This window comes from Scardinius erythrophthalmus, assembly GCF_964197995.2.
Source record: "Scardinius erythrophthalmus genome assembly, chromosome: 22".
NCBI classification, from domain to species: domain Eukaryota; kingdom Metazoa; phylum Chordata; class Actinopteri; order Cypriniformes; family Leuciscidae; genus Scardinius; species Scardinius erythrophthalmus.
The window spans coordinates 9,150,406-9,172,952 of NC_138242.1; the positions used below are offsets into that span (position 1 = coordinate 9,150,406).

Genomic DNA, 22,547 nt, shown 5'->3' on the forward strand with positions numbered 1-22,547 from the left:
CACATCCTCAGCATGATTACATTCACTGTTTTATTTAGTAACAGTTTCATATATCTAAAAGGGGAATCTATTAGACTGTGGCTGTCAAATGCTGCTTTGTGGAGCTCAACTCTGGCTGAGCTGTGATATAAACTAAACGCTATTGGCTATTTTAAAAAGGGGGGGAGGGGCTGCTTGATATGTCCCGCTCTGTCTTTCTGTTTCAGTGGAAATTGACTTGTCAACACACTGAATAATGCTGTGTGTTTCAAGGCACTTCAGTTTGCCTTTAAAGCTTTGGGAAGCACGAGCGTGTGAATGACAGAACAGAGTCCAGGGTGATTGTGACAGTATAGTGTACTTCTTTTTAACAAGGAATGCTAATCAAAAACAACTTACAAATGAAAATGACTCTGGTGTCTTTATATTTTAGATAGGCTACACATCACAATGTCATGATTCAATACTTCACAATACATCATGTAGAATTTCTCCTGGTGTATTTTCTGTTGTCTGTCAGTGAAAAGGCTACTTTCCATTCGTTAAATTCACAAACTAAACACAATCAGATTGAATCAGATAAACTTGGTTTTATTTAACTTGATTTGAAAAGGATGCTAGATGTAAATGTTAGCACGATGTAGGCCTCATGCAAGACATCAAACACCTCTTTCTGCATTCACAGCATCCTTTAGATTCATTGTTATTGAAAGGGTTAACTCAACAGTTTAATGGAGTATGAACCAATCCCTGGCAAAAGAGGCGGAGCTTAACCTCACAATCACTTACAATTGTCATTCAGCTGCTGGTGACAACATTGCTTTTCTGCTTCCTGACTGAAACACCTTTTCTTACAGGTAAGAGTTGTTTTAAGAGTTGTGTTACAAACGCTCATTACAGTGAGACGTGGGTAATTGAGAAATCATATTTTACTCATGATTTACTAGATACACAATGAAATGAACAAGTGTAAAGACACTACACTGGCAGAGTGTAGCATTCACCTGACTTTACTGGACTTTGACCTTATGGTGAATGTTTAGTGATAAGGCAAGGCAGCAAGATGAAACTGTGAACATGAAACACTAATGAAAGAAGTATTCACGAGAAGATTTAGCCATTAAAAAAGCCAGACTTTTTTTCTCTATTTCTAACAAGTACATAAATGAACAATAGACAGAACACACACCCACATCATGAACCAGTCTCAAAGGCTTTTTTGATGTGGTTTGTGCAGTGTATTCATACAATGCTCTGTGCACATATTCTCCTTTGTTCATTTTGCTATGTATAGCGAAGTTAATATACATTGAGAGGACTAAATATCCCCACAAAAAATAGTCAAATGTGAAAATTTTGACATTGTGACATCAGTTAGGTGAGGAAAACAGTTTATACATCATACCAAGTGATGTTTTTTGCAAATGTAAAAGTGCAGAATGTTTTCTTTGATAGGTTTAAGGGTTGGGTTAGTGTAGAATATACAGTTTGTACAGTATAAAAATCATTACGTCTATAGAAAATCTACGTAAAGATATTAAAACAAGTTGTGTGTGTGTGTGCTTTAGAATCCAGAACCTCATACAAAACTATTGTATACTGCTAGAGAGGACTGCGACTGCAACACATCGTCATGTGACTTTTGGTACCGGTTTTGGCATTTTCACAATAAATAAATTATTGTGATTAGTACACATGTCTGTTGTTTTTCTTCATAATTGTAGCCGACATAGTTTTAAGAAACGGTTATGGGTAGGTTTAGGGGTAGGAGAAGGATTAGTGGCTCAAAATATATTTTAATGCTGTATTGTTAAAAAAAGAAAGAAAAAACAGATATCTTTATGATATGAAAGATTCGTAAATAGTTAACGTTTTGTAGCTGTAAAATCGTAATCATGTTACGTTTAAATGTTGCAGATACGTAACATATGTTTCAGCATCTATCCAAACGTACAAAAAGTATGTTTTCTGTCTTTGAAATTACGTATTAATACCTATGTATGGATAGCAAGCCGTCACTGCAGCATAAAAAGATAAAAAATCACTGAATTACTGTTGTAGCAAATAAATAAAATAAAAGTTTCTGCTCATCAACTGGAGAAGCTTCATCTGTATACATACCTGATGTGAGCTGTTTCATAAAGTGGTTGGGACAAATTTAGGCAAAAATTACGCCTATCTTCTATTCCTCCTTATTATGTCGTCATGGCTGGATGGGCCAAGTTTCTGAACACCACAAAAGTATCGTTGATATGTAAATGTGGACGGCCATGTTCTCTTTTCAATGTACAGTGGTTCTGAAGCAGAATTTTAAATGGTCTTCCAGTAAAATGAATGTCACTGTTACCTATAATCATTGTTATTTCATCGCTTGGCGCTACTTGTATTTTATGGATCCAGGCCCATGTTAAATCTGCCACCTCATTCGTGTTTATATATTCCTCTTGTTGTTCTCTGTGCGGGTTTCTGACTCAGTCCATTTATTTATGACGTCACTTTGTTTTTCTTCCCTCCTCTACCATAGTGATGTCATCTTCCACCCCTTTCCTGTCTAAGGAGTTGTTCCAGTGTTCAGTGTGTCTGAATGTTTTCACCCATCCCGTGTCCCTTCCATGTGGTCATACGTTTTGCCAGTCATGTATCCTAGGTCAGTGGACAGCATCTGGCTCCTCCCATTGCCCCAAATGCTCCGCAGTTTTCCAGGAAACACCAGAGCTCTGCGAAAATTCTTTTGCTCGTGAGATGGCTGAGCAAATCCGTAAGCAGAAGGGTCAGAGGTCATCAGAATATCGTCTAGTCACATCACACAATGTTTTATGTGACATGTGCCCTTTGGAGAAAGCATCCCGTGCTGTAAAGTCTTGCCTGGTGTGTGTGGCGTCATACTGTGAGGTGCATGTGACGTCCCACACCTCCAGGTTCACCAAGCACAAGCTCGTGCAGCCACAGAGGATGGACAAGCGAATTTGCAGGATACATGAAAGACCCTTGGAGCTTTACTGCAGATACGACCAGTCTGCAGTTTGTGTGTTGTGCATGAATACAGAACACAGCACACACCACACAATACCAGTGGAGACAGAATGGGCAGAGAGAAAGGTTTGGGCTCATTTGGATGCTACTTGACTAATCTATGATTATGATTTTAATCAAAAACAATGGTAACACAACATAACATTTGGTCCCACTTTTTATTAGCTCTCTTTATGTGCATGTAGTAACATTTAAATTAATCTGTTCAGACAATGCACTCATTTTGTAAATACATGATTTTATGTTGTATTTTAAACATGCATGCTGTTTTCTGTAATTCCATCACCCTTTCACCTTCACCCACCCTTAAACCTAACCATACCACCAAACCTGTCCCTAACATCCTGTATCCCACCCCAATAGCACTAAAAGTGTTTTACAATACAACATGAACACAATAAGTACACTGAACATAACATTTTTATTTAAATATAGTTAAAGACACATAATATAAAAAACAATGACCTAATATTTTTTTGCCAAATATTCTAATATGTACTTATTTAACTTATGAGAAGGGTTATATTGTTATCGTAAAAAATTGGTTTCTCTATAGAGAAAATATATAGGAATTTGACTTCTATTTATACTTCTTTTACTGGAAAATAAATGTTGTGTAAGGAAACACAGGAACGTGAACAAAAACATTGAAACATAATATAACCATAGACATATGAAGCATTTTCAGATCATTTGTTTTGTCAGAGAAAATTAGCATATTTTCATCTCTAGTTCTGATTACTATAATGAATTCAGATTTTTACATTTGAATTTGAATCATTATTCTTGATGATTATCATTAGAACCTCAGTGCCATTTTTTTGTTGTTTTTTGTTTTCACAGCTGCTCTTGTGTCATTTATGTATTTTCATGAGACAGGATTGCAATCTGTATTCTCTCTGTGTTTGTCATAGACTCAGTTATTAAAGACACAGTCTGAGCTGAAGCAGATGATTGTGGAGAGATGGAGTAAAGTTGAGGAACTCAAACACTCTATAAAACTAAACAAAGTAAGAACCTGCATACTACATTTTCTAATTTTAAAATGTTGTTCTTTATAAACAAGATACAAAGGTGACATCAACCATAGACTTACTGAAATTAAATAGTACGTTAAAATGGATTATAAACCTGCCATAGGTATAGTCATAAATATAGGTATAGTCAACTGCTAAACATACCATAGTATGAATGCATTTCGCACAAGTCCATTCTTGTTTTGTTGCCTGTTATTTATCTTTTAGGAAAACACAGAAAGAGAGATGGCATACAGTGTTGAGGTCTTCAGCGCACTGCAGCAGTTTATTGAAAAGAGCCAGTCTCAGCTGCTCAGAAAGATGAAACACAAGCAGAAAACTGCAGAGAAACATGTAGAGGGCCTTATTAAAGAGCTGGAAGTAGAAATCGCTAAATTGAATGCAAGAAACTCTGAGCTGGAAAAGCTCTCATGCTCTGAAGACCATCTTTACTTGATACAGGTGACTGTGCATCTTTTCAGACAGACCATACCTGTTCTTCTTATTAATTAACAATCATAACATAATATATATTTCAATATCAACTTAACACATTGATTGTTCAGTGTGTTTAGTGAAATATATTAAAATACTGAAGGTTGTGAAGATGTTGACTTTAATTAAAGTACTTGTATTTTGACCCTTCCAGGCTTTCCGTAGCCCAAGTGAGTTGCCTCAGTGTAAAAGCTGGTCTCAGATCAGTGTACACACCTGTCAGGGTCTGGAGGTTCTGAGAGAAACATTGAATGCTGCAGAAGAACTGCTGAAAACACAAATATACACCGTCACAAAGAGAGGTACTTCTTTGTTATTTGACAGCTAAAATAACTTAATGTTAATATTCACACACAAAAAAAAGTTATCATTATTGTGATGGAAAATGTAATTTTGCTTAAACTTAATAGACAATTTTCCTTTTTTACAGAACTTGAGGCCATTTCCCAGTATGCAGGTATTATACCATAATTAAGATATGGAGTTATGTTATGAATCTTCGATAGACTGACTATAACACATCTATTGAACTCTTCCTTTCACTTTGAAACTTTTGGATTCATTTGTAGATTAATGAAAAGTCTAAATATTGTGTTCAATAATGTTCAATTTGGGGAAATTGTAGGTATAAGTTGAAGAATGTTCATTTATTGTACGAACTGTATGTCCAGCACACAAAAGGTACAATATCTGAACGGAAATCTCACGTCTTTAACACTGATAGACAATTTCTTTTCTGTGGCCACAAGAAAATAACTTATCTTAGTGTTTTAGACCATTTGAGATTTCTTTCAATAGTAAAATTTATCGTAGAGCGTTAAGAGGTAAAGATCTGCACTACTCAGGGACTCAGTATTGAAACAAACAGGCAAACTTAATTCAAATGATTTAACAAAGTTTATTCAAACGAGCTACTGGTTACATATACTAATTTTAAATCGCACAGGAGTAAATATGCATAAACAAAACAATATACGATCGCAAATAAGGAATATAACAAAATAAACGTAAGATCAAAGGTTAGAGCAGGGGAAGAAAAAGGGAGAATATAAGAGAGAGAGAGAGAGAGAGAGAGAGAGAGAGAGAGAGAATTTTAAGAATGGGTTTTGTGTGTGTACACTGAGAGCGTGGTAAGGAGAGGTGTGTGTGTGTGTGTGTGTAGGAGCACGCCTTTAGCAGCACGTGGCCGTGTGTTGCTGTCTAGGACCACGTGAATAGGTGGGCGTGTATGTGTGTATGTGCAGATGTGTGCGTCAAAGAGTGTGTAAGTGTGAGTGAAGAGAAATTAGAGATAGGTAGAACAGTTCAGTCATTCACACGAAACCCCAATAGACATAGTAATGTTAGACACTTTAAACAGCACTTCAGATTGTAAATTTAAAATCTACGTTACTCGGGGTTAAGCTCGGCCTTTGTGTGTCCGTGCGTCGAGTCGGAGTAGACAAAGCGTCTGGTCACGTGGTCACCGAAACAGAGGTCACAGCGTCTGGTTGCTATGGCGACTGGAAACGAGCGAAAACTTAGCAAGATGACTTTAGCTTTAAGTTGATTTCGTTGGTTGGTTGAAGGAGACTATCAACTGAAGTAAAAGTAGTTTCAAGAAAATAAAACTTGGAAGAAAAATGAAAATAAACGCGAACGAAGCTTCCAAGGATGGAAGAAGGCGTGTCGTTTCTCTCTCTCTGGCGATGTGCCCTGAGATCAGAGAAGCGCGGCATTTTGAAGGGGTTAAGCCCAGCCTCTTTAGGTGCATGACCCAATCGCCTGGAAGGGCGATTGTGACTACCTCCTGACGTTTTGCGGAGGCTCACGCCCCTTCCTAATAGTTATGGAGAAGCTAAATTTGTTCCTAACGTTAATAACACTGGAATTAATAAAAGAATGCGTCTTCGGAGATTTTGGGTCAAAGATTCAACACCGTTGAGATTTTTGGAAGAGAACAATACCGCGAACGACCATGCTATGGTCTAAAGTCATGAAAATGTAAGATTTTTCACTATAACAAGCATTTCATTCTTTGAGTATATCATAAAACTAGATTATATCGGTCTGATTTATAGGGACCGTGACATATAACACCAATACATTTCAAGAATACATTTGGAAAAGGGTGATTTTTGATCACAATGTCCGGGCATTTGAGCTCCTCTGTGTGTGTTTCCTTGTGTGTGTGTGCTGGAAGAGTCACTGAAGGTTCATCCTGCTGCGTTGAACTTTTGTCCCCGAGCACGGGATGAGAGTCTATGTGTTACTAGTTTTGATTAGATTAGCGGTCAAACAGAGTCTGGTTGTTTTCTTACGTGTTGACTGAGTGTCTAAATGTAAATGAATGTCAGAGAGAGGATCCTTGGGGTTCTCTCGAGATTGCTCTTATTGGTCAGCGGATGTTCGCCAAGCCATAATTCCGAGGTCAGCAGTAAGGAATCTCTGTTTTCAGATTAGGCAGTTAATGATTTGCGCCATTTATCGGCGCCGTTGGGTCTGGTGTCCAGGAAGGCAGAATCTTGAGGCAATAGAGGTGTTTGTGGATTAGGACACCAGTGATTTAATTAGGTCTCAGAGCAGAAGACAGGCTAATTTCAGTACATTAACATATAGAGAGATAGAGCTGGTGATCTGACCATCTGCTGTGTGTTACATTCCCCCCTTGATGAGTTGACGGGCGTGTATAGGCTTAGGCGACTCATCACGGTAGCAATGGTCAGATGGCAGGTCAGGGAGATGAGGCGGCTAGAAAGGGGTTGTTAAGGTTGCAGGTTGAGTTCGATGAGGTCCCCAGCATTCTCTGGTGAGACGTCGTCCTTCCGAGGGTTTCTCCTGAAGCCTACGGAGACTGCCTCTGTGAGCTTGGTTGTAGAGGTTCGGATTGCGTTGACTCTTCGGTACAGGACATAGGCCAAGCCCAAGGTGAGGGTGTGTCCGATGATGGTGGAAACACATAGTGCAGTATCAGCTGCGGTCCAAGCTTGAATGACAGGTGAAGTATTCAGGATGGGCAATCGAGACAAGGCTTGAAGGGCTGAGTCCAAGGGAGCTATGTCGACGATTTGTGACCCCCCTTCTGCAATTAGCTTTTCAAGTTCTGGGTCCAGAGTGAAGTTCTGATTCCTAAAGAAGGAGGGAATTTCTAGCTCGGCTTGGTTCTCTTCGCTTGGCAGGTGATACAAGGCCAGGTCATCCAGGTGGAGGATGGCTCCTCGTGGGACTTGAATCCACATGCTTTGGTTGAGTAGATTGACGCGGGTCGCAGTGTCGTGTTGGTCGTAGGTCAGCGTTGCTGACCGCACTGGAGTGTTCACGAGCCATCGATTTCCTACGATCTCGGCTTGTGTCTCGGTGACTTGGCCGCGAGGCTTAGCATCAGCTGGACAGCGTGCGTCGTTAGCTAGTTGTTGCAGGCCGCAGATTCCATCTGTGTTGTCCCTGAGGAAAGGCTTGCTCGGGCAGAGGTAGTGGATATCTTTGGTGAGAGTGCACATGTGCAAATTAGGGGCGAGATACAGTTGTGGGTCGCTGTCGTGGTAAGCTACCACTTCTGGAGTCCGTACCCTAAATTGAGTGTTTTGCTGCCAGAATCCCAGGTTGACCACGTCTTTAAGTCTGTAGATTCGGCTTGATTCTATGATGGGCAGATTGAGGAGGAAACCGATCTCTAGCTGTGTCGGGTCAATGTAAAGTGGAATGACGCTACCCAAGGAGTAGGCCAGGTGGATCTGTATCGGATCAGTGGGAGTCGTGACGGCGGAAGCCAGCACGTCTTGTACCAAGCTTAGGGGTATCAGGTACGGTGGAATTCTACCCATGGCTAAGCTGTCCAGGGATGAGCTCACTTCTCTGAGCATGTCGGTCATTAATGCGGTGACTAACTGTGTTTGGGCAAAGTCATTTTGGAAAACTGTGAACATCTGTTTGATGGAGGTTACAGTACGGTTCAACATGACACTGTGGGTGTTGAGGACGGTTATCGTTCCTCTCAGTGTCTTACCTATGGTGGTCAGGGATGCGCTCTGTACGGTGAGTTGATCTTTCAACAGTGGAAGTTCCGTCTGGATTTCTGCCACATGCCTTCGTACAGTGGCTATGTTCACGGCGTTGACGCTGGACATGCCAAGGTTGAACAGCGTGCCTACGGCAGCAGCGGCTCCGAGAAGCGCTCCTAGGAACCTTTTGGAACGTTTGTTATGGCCGCTAAGTTCCGCTTGAGTGACGGTCATCTTTTCGAGTTGGCTCATCATGTAGCTGATGTCGGCTTCAGCGTGGTTGAGGGCGGCTTCGGTCCATCTGGCACCCGCCCAACTGTACTGGGCGATTGCCTTCGGGTAATGTGCTCGGTAGACGTTTCGAGGGTCGAGTCGCACGTACACCTTCTGTGTGTATGTTCGGCAATTCGTGACAAGCAGTCCGGGCTGCTCTCTCAACACAATTCCCGAGGCTGGCCCTGGTGAGATGAGGTCGGATGGTGGCTGGCCTCTAGTCGTCTGAAGGCACATGATGACAATCCACAGCAGCATCCTATTACAGGCAAGAGAGAGAGAGGTGCGGAAAAGCAAAAGGGAAAGAGAAAAGGCACAGGTCAGCGAGGGTTGTCCCGTTGGAGGGTCCAGTCTTCTTTCCCTGTAACGACGGCGGTTGAGGTTAGCTTGCATTGGGCCCTTCCTGTCTGTTCCTGCTAGTAGCCACATATCTTTTAATCTGATTGCGGTGGACCCATTTGAGAACGGGTTCTCTTGGTCCCCGTTTTAGCTGGATTTGGTACGCTACGGAGGAGAGTTTGTTCACAATTTCATGAGGGCCAGTCCAGTGAGGCAGAAACTTTTTTGACAGTTGCTTGGGTGGCAAGGCGAAACTGTAGTACAGGACTTTGTCGCCCACGCTGAGTTCTTGGTGTGATGCCTTTCGGTCGTAATATGCTTTCTGGCCGTCAGCGCTGGTTTTCAGGTGTTGCTGGGCGAAAGCGAAAGTTGTTCTCAAGTGTTTATGGAGCTCGTCCAGGTACTGAGACGTGGTATAGGCGGTGACGAGGTTGTGGTCTCCTGATTGGTACAACAGGTGTAATGGCAGGGTCATCTGCCTCCCGGTCATGAGTTCAAATGGGGATACTCGTGTTGATTCCTGGGGGGTGGCTCTGAGGGCCATCAGCACCAGGGGAAGTTTCACATCCCAGTCTTTCTGGTTAGTTGCCACATATTTTCTCAACATGGCGACCACCGTTCGGTTAGACCTTTCTACCTGTCCGGATGAGATCGGATGGTGGCTGATGTGAAGTTTGGCTTGTACCCCTAGGATTCTCCAGATCTTTTGCATGATTTCTGCGGTGAAGTGAGTTCCTCGATCTGAGTTGACTCTGAGCGGTAGGCCGAATCGGGAGAAGATGTGGTTCATCAGGAGATATGCCGTTGTTTGAGCAGTGTCGTTGGGTGCTGGTAGACACTCTACCCATTTGGTAAACTGGCACACTACCGTGAGAAAGTACTTATTGCCTCTTGATGACCGGGGGAGGGGTCCTACCCAGTCGATTTGAAGGTCTGACCAGGGGAACGTGATTCCTCTGCGTTGCAAAGGGGCTCTGTGAGTCAGGTTTGTTGGGTGAAACTGACAGCAGACCAGGCATTCTCTCACATATTCTGCCACATCCTGTTGCATACATGGCCAGTATGCCACCTGTCTAAGTGTCTCATACGTGGCTCTGGTACCGTGGTGCCCAGCATATGGTGCGTTGTGGGCGTGATTCAACATTTCCCCCCTTTGACAGCGGGGTACCACGAGTTTGAGCGAAGTGGTGTCATCGTTGACAAACCAAAGAATGTCGTCCCGCACACGTAACATGTGTCTGGAGTTGTATAGATGTCTGAGATCGGAATCATCAGTGAGATTTGAAGGTGTGAGAGGGGAGGTGGTGGGGTCGAGGAGGTGCGTTTTAATCGCCTGTATGGCAGTGTCTGATGCTTGCATATCTGCAAGGTCATTGTTGGAAATTTGTGGTGTAAGTGACAGAAGTTCTGACGCAGGTGCTGTTGCAGGTGTGGTTTGCTTGCTGCGGGTTAGCACTGCTACTTCTGGGGTGGGTGGGGCTTTTGGGGAAACCCACGGTTCCCCGTGTAGGGCGCCCGCTTTTGCGAGGGCGTCAGTGTGGTCGTTGAGGTCTTTGTCTTGGCCTGGGAGTTTAGAATGTCCTTTCACCTTCTTCCAGTACACGGTAATGTCGTGTGTTGTTGTGATGTTGACACATTCTTGGAACAGGTGTTGATGCTTGACAGGTTTGTTGTTAGCAGTTGTGAAACCATTCCGTTTCCAGGTTGGAAGATGGCATACAAAACTGAGTCTGGCATAGTTCGAGTCTGTGCAGATGAGCAGTTCTTTGAGGTTATGGTCTGCTGCGATTTGCAGAGTAATGAGAATTGCTGCTATTTCTGCGTATTGTGATGACTGGGGGCCCAGCTTGAAGTGTTGGGGAGGGCATGGTTGGTCGTTTACCCACAGTACCCCTGCTCCAGCTTTTAGGATGCCCTCGCTGTTGTAGGAACATCCGTCGACATAAGCTGTGGGCATACCTTCGCACACATTCTTGTCAAAGTACCTGTGGCAGGTCAGTTGTGGCTGCTGGGGCTCAGGTGTATTTAGCGTTGCAGCAGGTGCGTTGTCCGAGCAATCTTGACATGCCGCCAAGCCGTTACCTAGAGCGGATTTGTGGTTTTGTGCATATCTGGCTTCGACGTTTCGTCCTTGGAGAGCCATTAGCCATGTATCTATGCGTGAGTTGGTGACCACACCGTCTCTTATCCGTTGGCTGTTAAGGAACATGACGGGCTGGTGGCACGTCTCGATGATGACCTTCTGTGCTCCAATGTAGTTGGAGAAGCGCTGAATGGCCCATACCGTACAGAGCAAAGCTTTTTCACAGTCAGAGAATTTGCATTCTGGAGGGAGAAGTGTTTTGCTGGCATATGCGATCACCTTTTTGTCTTGGTCGTGCCGTTGGTATAGGCCAGCACTGAGACATTGGTCTGAAAACCCAGCGTCGAGGTGGAATTCTTTTTGTGGATCAGGGTACGCAAGGCAAGGGGCTGAGCACAAATGTCTTTTAAGTTCTTTCATGGCGTGTTCTTGAGCGTCTGACCAGACGAAAGGGCAGTCCTTCTTCAACAAAGCTGTGAGCGGTCTGGCGATGTCTGAATAGTGTTGGATGAATTGCCGGGAGTAATTGCATACTCCTAGAAAGCTACGAAGTTCAGAGACGTTGGTGGGAGGCTTGATGTTCTGGATGGCATGAATGCGGTTTGATTGTGGTTCAATGCCATGGCGTCCAATGAGCAGGCCCACGTAATTTACCTTTTTGCGACACCACTGCCCCTTGTGTAGGGCTATTTTGGCGCCGGCATCAGATAACTGGCTCAAGACATAGTCAATTTCTTTTAGGTGGTCGGCCACCGTCGTGCTTTTCATGAGCACATCGTCGACGTAAATCAGGTTACCTCTCACCCTGGCGTCTGGGCAGGCTTTGTTCAGGAAGATGTTGAACTCAGCTGGTGAATTGGCGTACCCAAACGGGCACCTTGTGAAAGTGTATTGGCGGTTGCCGAAGGTGAATGCCAACTTGTGTTGGTCGTCTGGGTGCACTGGAATCGTCCAGAATCCCGAGGCCACATCGAGTGTAGAGAAGATGGTGGCTCCCCTGATTCTGGGAATTTCTTGCTCCAGTTGTGTCATGGGCCATCGTGACAACGGCACCTGCTTATTTAGTTTGCGATAGTCGATCGTGGGTCTCCACTTTCCGTTCGGCTTGAGCACAGGCCAAATGGGGGCGGAGTAGGTACTGTTACAAGTTCGTATCACACCTTTCTCAAGCATAGATTCGATGATTTCCTGCACTGGCTCGTGTGAGGCGATTGGAATCTTGTATTGCTTGACAAAAGTGGGAGGAGCCTCGGGGTGCGTGGGGATACGCACTGTGTGGAGGTTGGTGAGACCACAGTCTAACGAATCTTTAGCAAAGTCTTCTTTGAATTTATACAGGACTTGTCGCAGCTTTTGGCGGTCTGCGTCGTCTTGAAGTGCGTCAGCATCTTGTAGGATTTGTTGCACTTGAGATTCAAAACCTGGATAGGGTTCGTCCGTTGGCTTGTCATCGGTCGAGTTGATTGTGACAGGCATGACAGGTGTATCAGTCTCAGTGACAGGCTGTTGGGAGACTGTGTACACTGCGAGTTGTTGGTCCTCTGTCAGCTCCGTTCTGCACACAAGGTCTTTGGCCGCTGACATGACAGATGTGATGGCAATGAATTGGAAAGGGGCTGTGAGCAGTGTGTTGTCAGTATGCCCTTCAGGTATCAGTGCAGGTGGAATTGGCCCTATGACGGGTAATGTCAGATCAAAGTCATGGAAGGTGTGACTGATTAGCCATCCCAGCCGGTAGGCTTTGGGGATGCTGATGTCAGTTGCTGTGCAATTGTTGAATAAAATGTAGACTACCCGAGATGACACTTCAGTGAGGGGTGTGGCTTCAAGGGTGAGTCTGAGTTCCACACACTCGGGTGACGGTTGGAAGAAAGCCAGTGTGTGGTTTAGGGTTTGGCCCTGTCGCAGGTTGAGTCGCACGGCGACCCCTTTTGTGTAGGCAGGTACCACCGTTCCCTGTTCGTTGATGAGAGTGCAGACTTCTGGGATGGTCTGCCCTGATAGTAGATTGTCATGACTGATGGGAACAGGTGGCTGTAAAGTTAATGGAGCCCATACAACTTCATTTATTATGTCCACATGAGCCTTGAGGCGAATCAAGATGTCTGCTCCGATGTAGACGTTGTGGGCTGGGTCCTCCAGGATCAGGAAGTAATGGGTCAACTGCCGGTGGTTCCAGTTCAAGTTTAAAGCACAGATCCCTTTGGCAGATGTCATTGAGGATGGATCTGGGTTCAAAGGAAAACGTGTGCGTTTGCAGGTGTAGGGCAGGTCTGGAGTCTTTTCAATGATTGCATTGAATAGGGAGAGACTTATGGCTGAGTTATCTGCCCATAGTGCCAGGGTAATGTCTGTTGTGGTCACATCCTGCAACTGCAGGGGAGTTTTCACTTGGGGGTGGTAATTATCAGAGTCTGGCGTTGTTCTGAATGTGCAGAGTAGCGAACTTGAACCCTGATCAGCTGTGAGGACTTTGTCCCCTTGTCTGGCTGATGGAACTTCCGTGAACCCTGTGGCTTGACAGTCGGGTTTGATGGAGTCGTGTGGTTGGAGGGGGTGTGGTTCGCGCACCTGCGCCCAAACTTGGAGGTGCTTGAGGTCTAATAATGGTTCAAAGCGGTCCAGCAGGTCCTTGCCTACGAGGAATTGATACGTATTGACAGGTGAAATATAGACGGGGTGGACTATGCTCATCGGACCGATAGCCAGGTGAATGGGAGCTACGTTCCGTAGCTGGATGTCATTTTGGCTGTATGACTGCACGTTCAGCTCACACGTGTGGAATTTAAGAGTTCTGTTTTGTCTTTGAGCTTTAAACTTCAGTTTTTCAAACAGTTGAGCAGAAATAAGTGTTAGATCGGAGCCGGTGTCCACCAGTGCTTCGATCTGCATTTCCTTTTCCAAGGTAATTGTTAAGTACAGTTTTCGTGCCACTCCTCTCTCAATTAGGTTACCCAGAAGTTGTGGTGTTGAATCTTGCGTGTTGATTGCCAAGCAGTGAGGGTAGGTATCGGGTGGCTCATTGTGGGTGCAGATCAACAAGACCGCACTGTCTGGTACTTTATCATGAGAGCTGCTGCAGTTCCGTTCAGGGAGTGGCGTTGTCAGCTGGTTGTGGTGAGTGCCGCGGTCATTTGGTGCTGTAACAGTAGGTTCAAAAGTCTGTGGTTTGACAGCAGGGTTTTGTGGGGCTGTCAGCTGAATGGAGTGAGTGGAGCTGTCATTGGGTAATGAAACAGCAAGTTCAAAAGTCTGTGGTTTGACAGCAGGGTTTGGTGGTGCTGTCAACTGGATGGAGTTAGTGGAGTTGGTAGTGTGGGAAACATTGTGTCCAGGCCTGTGGGTTAGTCATGCAGTGTCTGGTTTATCTTTGTCTTCCTTGTGGGGTTTCCTTTGGAGAAGCTCTTTCAGGATGTTTACAAGTTCTGTTGTGTCAGGTGTGGCTGCACTGTTCCCGCTGGATTTGGGCTCTATCTTGAGCTTACCGGTGTCTTGTCGGGAGGGGTCCCGTTGCCGGTTCTCTGGGCTTGTGTTTCGGGGAGATCGGGGTCGGCCTCTCCTGGGGTGTCGGTCGGCATCCCAGCTGCCTCCCCCCTTTTGGTTGTGGGGGAAGTGCTGCCGGTCCCAGGATCCCCTGAAACGGTCATTTTGTGGTTTTGGGCGGGCTCCCCCCCGCCCACGCTGTCCTCTGCCAGCTTGGAACGGTCGTGGCTGTCTGTTGCTGGGTCCGTAGTTGGTAGGCTGTGCACCTTCTAAATTCAGTTCTGGAAAGGGTGCAGTGACAGGGAAAACTGTGGGGTATTTCCCAGGTTTGTCAGACCCAGTCGTTTGTTTTACGTATGCTTTGTGGGCCAGGTCACGTAATTGTTGAATTGACAGGGTCCGTGGACAAACTAAAACGCCCAGGTGTGCACTTTGAGTGGGGTGGAGATTCCGCAGGAAAAGTGTTTTGAAACTAACGTCCTCTTCCATAAATGCCTCATTCCTCGGTCCGAAGTAAGCGAGTCGCAGACGTTCGTAGTAGGCTTGCGGTGTTTCCAGACGAGCTTGTTTGAGGTCCATTGCCGCAATGATGCCTTGGTCCGAGTCTGGGTCAGAGAATTCGCAGATCAGGGCTTGTCGTAATTGTGGATAATTCTGTTTCACAGATTCTGGCTGTCTATCAAGGAAACTTCTTACAATACGACCAGAAGTGGTCCGAAGGAGGTATAACTTGTCCCAAGTCGTGACGTTGTCCACGGTTTGTAAGTGGAATTCAATGTCGGTTAAGTAAGAGTACACGTCATTGCCCCCGGCTGGATTTGGATTGAATGTAGGGATATTTCTTGCCAGTTTGTCCAGTTCTTTGGATGCTGTGCGGTGACTAGTGGCTCGTCCTTCCGGGACGGGGCCAGCAGGTGAGATAGCGTCCAGACGTGGGTTTTCCTCTTCTTCTTTAGCTTGAAGGGTTTGGCTGTGACCTGCAGGTTTACGGGTGGGGAGAGACGGGGTGATGTGTGTCTCCCCCACCCGCTTACCTTGTAGTTCGTACGCATGTTTGAGTTCACGATGGATGATATCCAGCTCGTCCTTGAGATCATGTCTTTGTTGGACGAGCTCGTCAATTTCAGCTTGGGCTTTCTGCAACAATGTTTCGCAAGCTTTGACTCTAGCGTTTCTGTCTTTTAATTCTGTGCGTGCTCTTGCTAGCAGTTCCTCTCCACGTGTTAGATCGTCACTGAGAGCTGCAGTGGTCTGTCTCTCCGCCTCCACTGTCCTGTCTGTGTCCAGCCGCAGGTCCTCCAGGGCCTGTTGTAGTCTCTCCACTTCCTGTTGTAGTTCCAGACGTGTGTCCTCCTCGTCCTCCAGAAGTAGTTCCTCCAGACGCTGCTGTGTTTGTTCCTTTTGTTTGCAGGCCTCCTCCAGCTGAGTCTTTAGTCCAGCGGTGTTCTTTTCCAGCTTGGCTTTGTCCTCCTCCAGTAGTCGTGCCTGTGACACCAGATAGTGAGAGAGACTCCCGATGATGCGGCTCCAGTCTTTTGAACTGTAGGCCTGTGTGGGGTCCTGGGACATGATCTGGTCCACTTTGTTGTCCAGTTCATGTTGGGTCAGGAGTTTTGGATCACCGAAGTCTTTGGCTAGACAACCCGAAGTCATGGCGGATAACCACACCTCCAGGCTGTTCCAGTGTTCCGCAGGACTGGATGTACGTGACATTTTGACTCACTGTAGGCGAGAGAAACACAATACACAAGACACACAAGAAGGGCCAATGCAACCGGGTCGTGAAACTAATAAACTATAGGACGGTGTGCCGTCTATAGAAATTTTGGGCTAACTGACTTTAGACAGTTAGGCGGGTCAGTTTGGGACCCGGAATAGAGACTGTTCAGTTGTCCCTGTGTTACTTAGCCTGTTGGGATCTCGTTGATACACTGAAAAACAGGTTATAACAGAACATGCACGGCACGCGTAGGTGAGGATTGAAAAGGAAGGAAGAAACAAATTAAACAAAAAGGTCCGTGACTTGATCTGGACTGTAATTTGGACACTAATAGCACGAGGGATGTGCCCAGAGGAAAATATTTACGATTATGTGGTTCATAAGAAAGACAAGGGTTTGTTTTTTTTTTTTTTGTTTGTTTGATTATCAAAGTTCAGTTTACCTGAAATGGACGGAGGTCAACCCAGCCGGCCCCCGCTGAGCTCGTTCAACCTTCCTGGCGCTCCAAACACTTGGCCGCCGTGACTTTGGATTCTCCGTTACTCTGCTCACGACCACGCCCACTCAAACAGAGTGACCGTAAACACAACCCTGGTAGTCCCGGAGGTACCAACCAACCAAACGCAATGTAAAGGTGGGTACTACCCAGAACCCACTAGGCCGTAGGCCTAGAGTGACAGGGACTGTCGTTGGTTTGTGCAGTGGTCCCAACAATTAACTTTTGCGTTGGCGTAGAGGCTGGCACTCCGAGGCACCGGATTGCTGATGTCACTACTGCGTGCCGCGGCCAGTGGCAGAGACAGGAGAAACTCAAGAGTCACCTGCACGGTCAGAGTCGGTAACGTCAGTCGGCCAACTTGCCCACAGGGGTCTGCTCGGGGCTCCCCCCTAGTCCACTGCAGGCGCTGAGAGTTTTGCCTATAGGACACACAAGATGGAGTGAACAGAGTAGCTTAAAGTGAATTTAAGATTTCTGGCTTACACCAAATTGAGTTATGGGGAAAATAGGACAAAAGTCAGATGGGCCTGCGAGGGGTAAATGAAAACAATAATAATACAAATGATAAAGAAAACTTTGGAGAGAGAAAGAAAATCAAAGTAACCTGGAAGAGGGTGTGGTGGACTGCTGCAGTGGGTTACTTAGGCCTCAAGGGGGCGTCTCTCTGTGGTGCACCCTAATTGTTTGACACAATTTTAAAATCTTAATTCAACATTGGTTCAAGATCACATCCAACTAAGCCTGAGGAAGAGTCACAAGTGAATTAGAATTGATTTCGTATAATAATCACAATAACTGAAGTTATTAAATTTAGTAACTCTATAAATTTGTAGCAGGCAGATGGCTGGAATGTGAAACTGGAAATAACCAAATTAAATTAAGTTTAAATTTCACCTCAAATCTAAATTTCCTTGGAGAGAAAAGCTTGGTTGTTTTAGAGAAATAGGAAGATTTCTAAAAAAAATTAAAATAATTACTATAACATTGAATTTGTTATTAAAGTGATTATTGAATGGGAATAAAACCAACCAAAATTACTGAGCGAAAAGGGAAGAAAGTAATAAAACAAGGGTTTTTTTTTTTTTGAAATAGGAAGATTTCCCAAAGCTGGAAATAATCAATATAACATTGAACTTGCTATTAAATGATTATTAGATGGAAATAAACCCTAACAGAATCATCGAGGCAGATTTAGAAATGGAAGCAGCAGAGTAGAGTGACCAGGAGAGGAGGAGGGATAGTTGACCCGGAGGGGCGTGGCCACGAGGGGCGCTTGTTCGCTTCCGGGTGAGCTATCAGTGCTTTTGGATCGAGACACTCTATAATTTCCGGTTCCCTTTCTGGGAATTTAATATTCACAATAAAATGTCTCAGTCCAAAATAACAGGGTTGTTTTAACGAACTTAGCGTGCTGTAAATACAAATAGGTATTTAAACAACTTCTTAGATACTTATGACCGTGAATTTTGACTCACCACGAGTCAGGGCGGAAGGAATAACGACCAACAGGTCTTTACCTGTGGTTGACCACGCGGTGGCAGTGTTACGCTAACGCGGAACGCGTCACCGGGGCGGTAATTTGAGACGTATCAGAAATTACACTTTGCAAACGTGCAGGCTTTCGCACGGCACCAAACAACGCTGCAAAATAAATTCTTTAAAGACCACGGCCGGTCTTTGCAAACATAAAACAACACTGCAAATCAAAAGTTCGCGGCGGAACTGTTTCTGGTCTTTATAGACGCTTGAAACGGGGTTTTTCCTTCTGGTTAGCTAGACCAGGGCTTTAACCCGTATTTTATCGTTTCTTAACGACATACCATCAAATATATATATTTGTTTCTGACCGGAGTAGCGTACTTTTGCTCTCGGGTTTTACAGAAATACCGGTAACAATGCCTGAGGGACTCCTCTGTTCCCATACAGGTCTCAAAACAGAATTACATGTAGGGTCACAATAAAAAGAGAATTTATTTTTTATTTTTCTCTAATTCTGGACTCGCAACAACACTGTAAATACTGCAGTTTCCCCAATAACCAGGTTTGCTGGCGGGTAATGGCTTTTCGCCCTTTGATCAGTTTTCGAGTCGACTTAGTACTTTTCAATAACGTTATAAGATTCAAGCGCGCACACAATCATTAAACTTTTGAAAAATCACACATGAATACAAACTTGCACAATCTGTATCAAACTGAGTATGAGACTGCCCGCATCCTCCACCAATAAATATGTAACAACAATGACTTATGTTAGGGAATTAATTAGCTCAAATTAGCCTTAATGTGAATATGCATATGTTGCTTACATGAATTAAAGAATTACCAAATAGGGAATTGGTCAAAACCTCGGCTTATATCAGCGGTTACACAATTACTTGTAGTACTCCCTGATATAGACGGGTAGAATATGTTCAATTTGGGGAAATTGTAGGTATAAGTTGAAGAATGTTCATTTATTGTACGAACTGTATGTCCAGCACACAAAAGGTACAATATCTGAACGGAAATCTCACGTCTTTAACACTGATAGACAATTTCTTTTCTGTGGCCACAAGAAAATAACTTATCTTAGTGTTTTAGACCATTTGAGATTTCTTTCAATAGTAAAATTTATCGTAGAGCGTTAAGAGGTAAAGATCTGCACTACTCAGGGACTCAGTATTGAAACAAACAGGCAAACTTAATTCAAATGATTTAACAAAGTTTATTCAAACGAGCTACTGGTTACATATACTAATTTTAAATCGCACAGGAGTAAATATGCATAAACAAAACAATATACGATCGCAAATAAGGAATATAACAAAATAAACGTAAGATCAAAGGTTAGAGCAGGGGAAGAAAAAGGGAGAATATAAGAGAGAGAGAGAGAGAGAGAGAGAGAGAGAGAGAATTTTAAGAATGGGTTTTGTGTGTGTACACTGAGAGCGTGGTAAGGAGAGGTGTGTGTGTGTGTGTGTGTAGGAGCACGCCTTTAGCAGCACGTGGCCGTGTGTTGCTGTCTAGGACCACGTGAATAGGTGGGCGTGTATGTGTGTATGTGCAGATGTGTGCGTCAAAGAGTGTGTAAGTGTGAGTGAAGAGAAATTAGAGATAGGTAGAACAGTTCAGTCATTCACACGAAACCCCAATAGACATAGTAATGTTAGACACTTTAAACAGCACTTCAGATTGTAAATTTAAAATCTACGTTACTCGGGGTTAAGCTCGGCCTTTGTGTGTCCGTGCGTCGAGTCGGAGTAGACAAAGCGTCTGGTCACGTGGTCACCGAAACAGAGGTCACAGCGTCTGGTTGCTATGGCGACTGGAAACGAGCGAAAACTTAGCAAGATGACTTTAGCTTTAAGTTGATTTCGTTGGTTGGTTGAAGGAGACTATCAACTGAAGTAAAAGTAGTTTCAAGAAAATAAAACTTGGAAGAAAAATGAAAATAAACGCGAACGAAGCTTCCAAGGATGGAAGAAGGCGTGTCGTTTCTCTCTCTCTGGCGATGTGCCCTGAGATCAGAGAAGCGCGGCATTTTGAAGGGGTTAAGCCCAGCCTCTTTAGGTGCATGACCCAATCGCCTGGAAGGGCGATTGTGACTACCTCCTGACGTTTTGCGGAGGCTCACGCCCCTTCCTAATAGTTATGGAGAAGCTAAATTTGTTCCTAACGTTAATAACACTGGAATTAATAAAAGAATGCGTCTTCGGAGATTTTGGGTCAAAGATTCAACACCGTTGAGATTTTTGGAAGAGAACAATACCGCGAACGACCATGCTATGGTCTAAAGTCATGAAAATGTAAGATTTTTCACTATAACAAGCATTTCATTCTTTGAGTATATCATAAAACTAGATTATATCGGTCTGATTTATAGGGACCGTGACATATAACACCAATACATTTCAAGAATACATTTGGAAAAGGGTGATTTTTGATCACAATGTCCGGGCATTTGAGCTCCTCTGTGTGTGTTTCCTTGTGTGTGTGTGCTGGAAGAGTCACTGAAGGTTCATCCTGCTGCGTTGAACTTTTGTCCCCGAGCACGGGATGAGAGTCTATGTGTTACTAGTTTTGATTAGATTAGCGGTCAAACAGAGTCTGGTTGTTTTCTTACGTGTTGACTGAGTGTCTAAATGTAAATGAATGTCAGAGAGAGGATCCTTGGGGTTCTCTCGAGATTGCTCTTATTGGTCAGCGGATGTTCGCCAAGCCATAATTCCGAGGTCAGCAGTAAGGAATCTCTGTTTTCAGATTAGGCAGTTAATGATTTGCGCCATTTATCGGCGCCGTTGGGTCTGGTGTCCAGGAAGGCAGAATCTTGAGGCAATAGAGGTGTTTGTGGATTAGGACACCAGTGATTTAATTAGGTCTCAGAGCAGAAGACAGGCTAATTTCAGTACATTAACATATAGAGAGATAGAGCTGGTGATCTGACCATCTGCTGTGTGTTACAGTGGAAATCTGAAAAACCTGAATCTTTATTTGTATATATTTGAACAATCTCGAATTTTTTATTGATTCTCTGCACTATGTTGGATGTTTACTTGAATCTTTAAGCAATCTTTTTTTTTTTTTTTTTTCTTGAATCTTGAAATCTTTACTTGAGTCTTTGGGCCATCTTTAATTTTTACTTGAATCTTTGAACCAGCTTGAATTTTTCCTCGAGTCTTTAGTCCATTTTGAATCTTTAATTGAAACTTTAAACCTTCTTGAATTTTTACTTGTATGTATATCTGAGACATATTGAATGTTTACTTGAGTTTTTGAACCATCTTGAACCTTTACTTGAATCTTTGAACAATGTTGAATCCTTACTCAACATCTAAACATTTTCAACATATATCAACATTTCGCCCTGGTACATTTCCAAACTACTTCTTTGTTATAGTAAAATGTGGAGCTATCCTGGTTTGGGGAAAATGCATAACAAATGTCATTCACCATTATTTAATAAAAAACTTACTTTGACTTTTCCTGATGTAATTTTTGCAGCGGATATTACCCTTGACCCTGACACAGCAAACCCCTGGTTGGTGGTGTCTGCAGACAGAAAGCGTGTGACTGACAGCAATGTAGAACACATCGTTTCGAACAACGTCCAACGTTTTGACTCTGTACCTTGCGTCCTGTCAAGAGAGCCCATCTCAAAGGGAAGGAGTTATTGGGAAGTAGGAGTCTCAGGTAAAACAGCATGGGACTTGGGAGTGGCCAAGAAATCAGTTAACAGAAAGGGTTTGGTGACACTGAGCCCAGATGATGGTTACTGGGCAGTTTGTCTGAGAGGGGGCAGTGAGTACAGGGCCTGTGACCGTGAATCAGTGCTTCTGTCTCTAAAGACTCTTCCGCAGAAAATTGGCATATATGTGGATTTTGAAAAGGAACAGGTGTCATTTTATGACACGAGCGCATGCGCACATATGTACTCATTCACTGGACAGTGCTTTAATGAGAGCTTACTGGCCTACTTCAACCCAGACATGAATGACACAGGAAATAACAACGCACCACTTGTAATACTACCTGTCAATGTTGACAATGGGGATACTGTGACAATATGAAGACTGAAAATCAACAAAAACAGAAATTAACAGAAAAAAAAAACAGAAACCCTAAGCTGTACAAATATTCTTTTTGATATATGATGAATAAACTATATATC

General features: G+C 44.0%; 1 protein-coding gene across 1 annotated transcript; it reads left to right on the forward strand.

The window, feature by feature from the left end:
- The first annotated feature begins 746 nt into the window (after window positions 1-746).
- On the forward strand, window positions 747-22,452 carry btr33 (bloodthirsty-related gene family, member 33). Its single transcript, XM_081352041.1, has 7 exons — window positions 747-836; window positions 2,504-3,078; window positions 3,927-4,022; window positions 4,257-4,490; window positions 4,678-4,825; window positions 4,954-4,980; window positions 21,881-22,452. The coding sequence occupies exons 2-7, from the start codon at window positions 2,506-2,508 to the stop codon at window positions 22,444-22,446; spliced, it is 1,644 nt and encodes a 547-aa protein (XP_081208167.1). The 5' UTR covers window positions 747-836; window positions 2,504-2,505; the 3' UTR covers window positions 22,447-22,452.
- The last annotated feature ends 95 nt before the right edge of the window (window positions 22,453-22,547 follow it).

Bases quoted from the DNA above. Each gene is read 5' to 3' on its own strand.
- btr33 (XM_081352041.1), top strand. From the start codon at position 2,506: ATGTCATCTTCCACCCCTTTCCTGTCTAAGGAGTTGTTCCAGTGTTCA. The intron at 3,079-3,926 runs GTTTGGGCTCAT...TGTTTGTCATAG, and splicing joins CAGAATGGGCAGAGAGAAAG to ACTCAGTTATTAAAGACACA. The intron at 4,023-4,256 runs GTAAGAACCTGC...TTTATCTTTTAG, and splicing joins ACTCTATAAAACTAAACAAA to GAAAACACAGAAAGAGAGAT.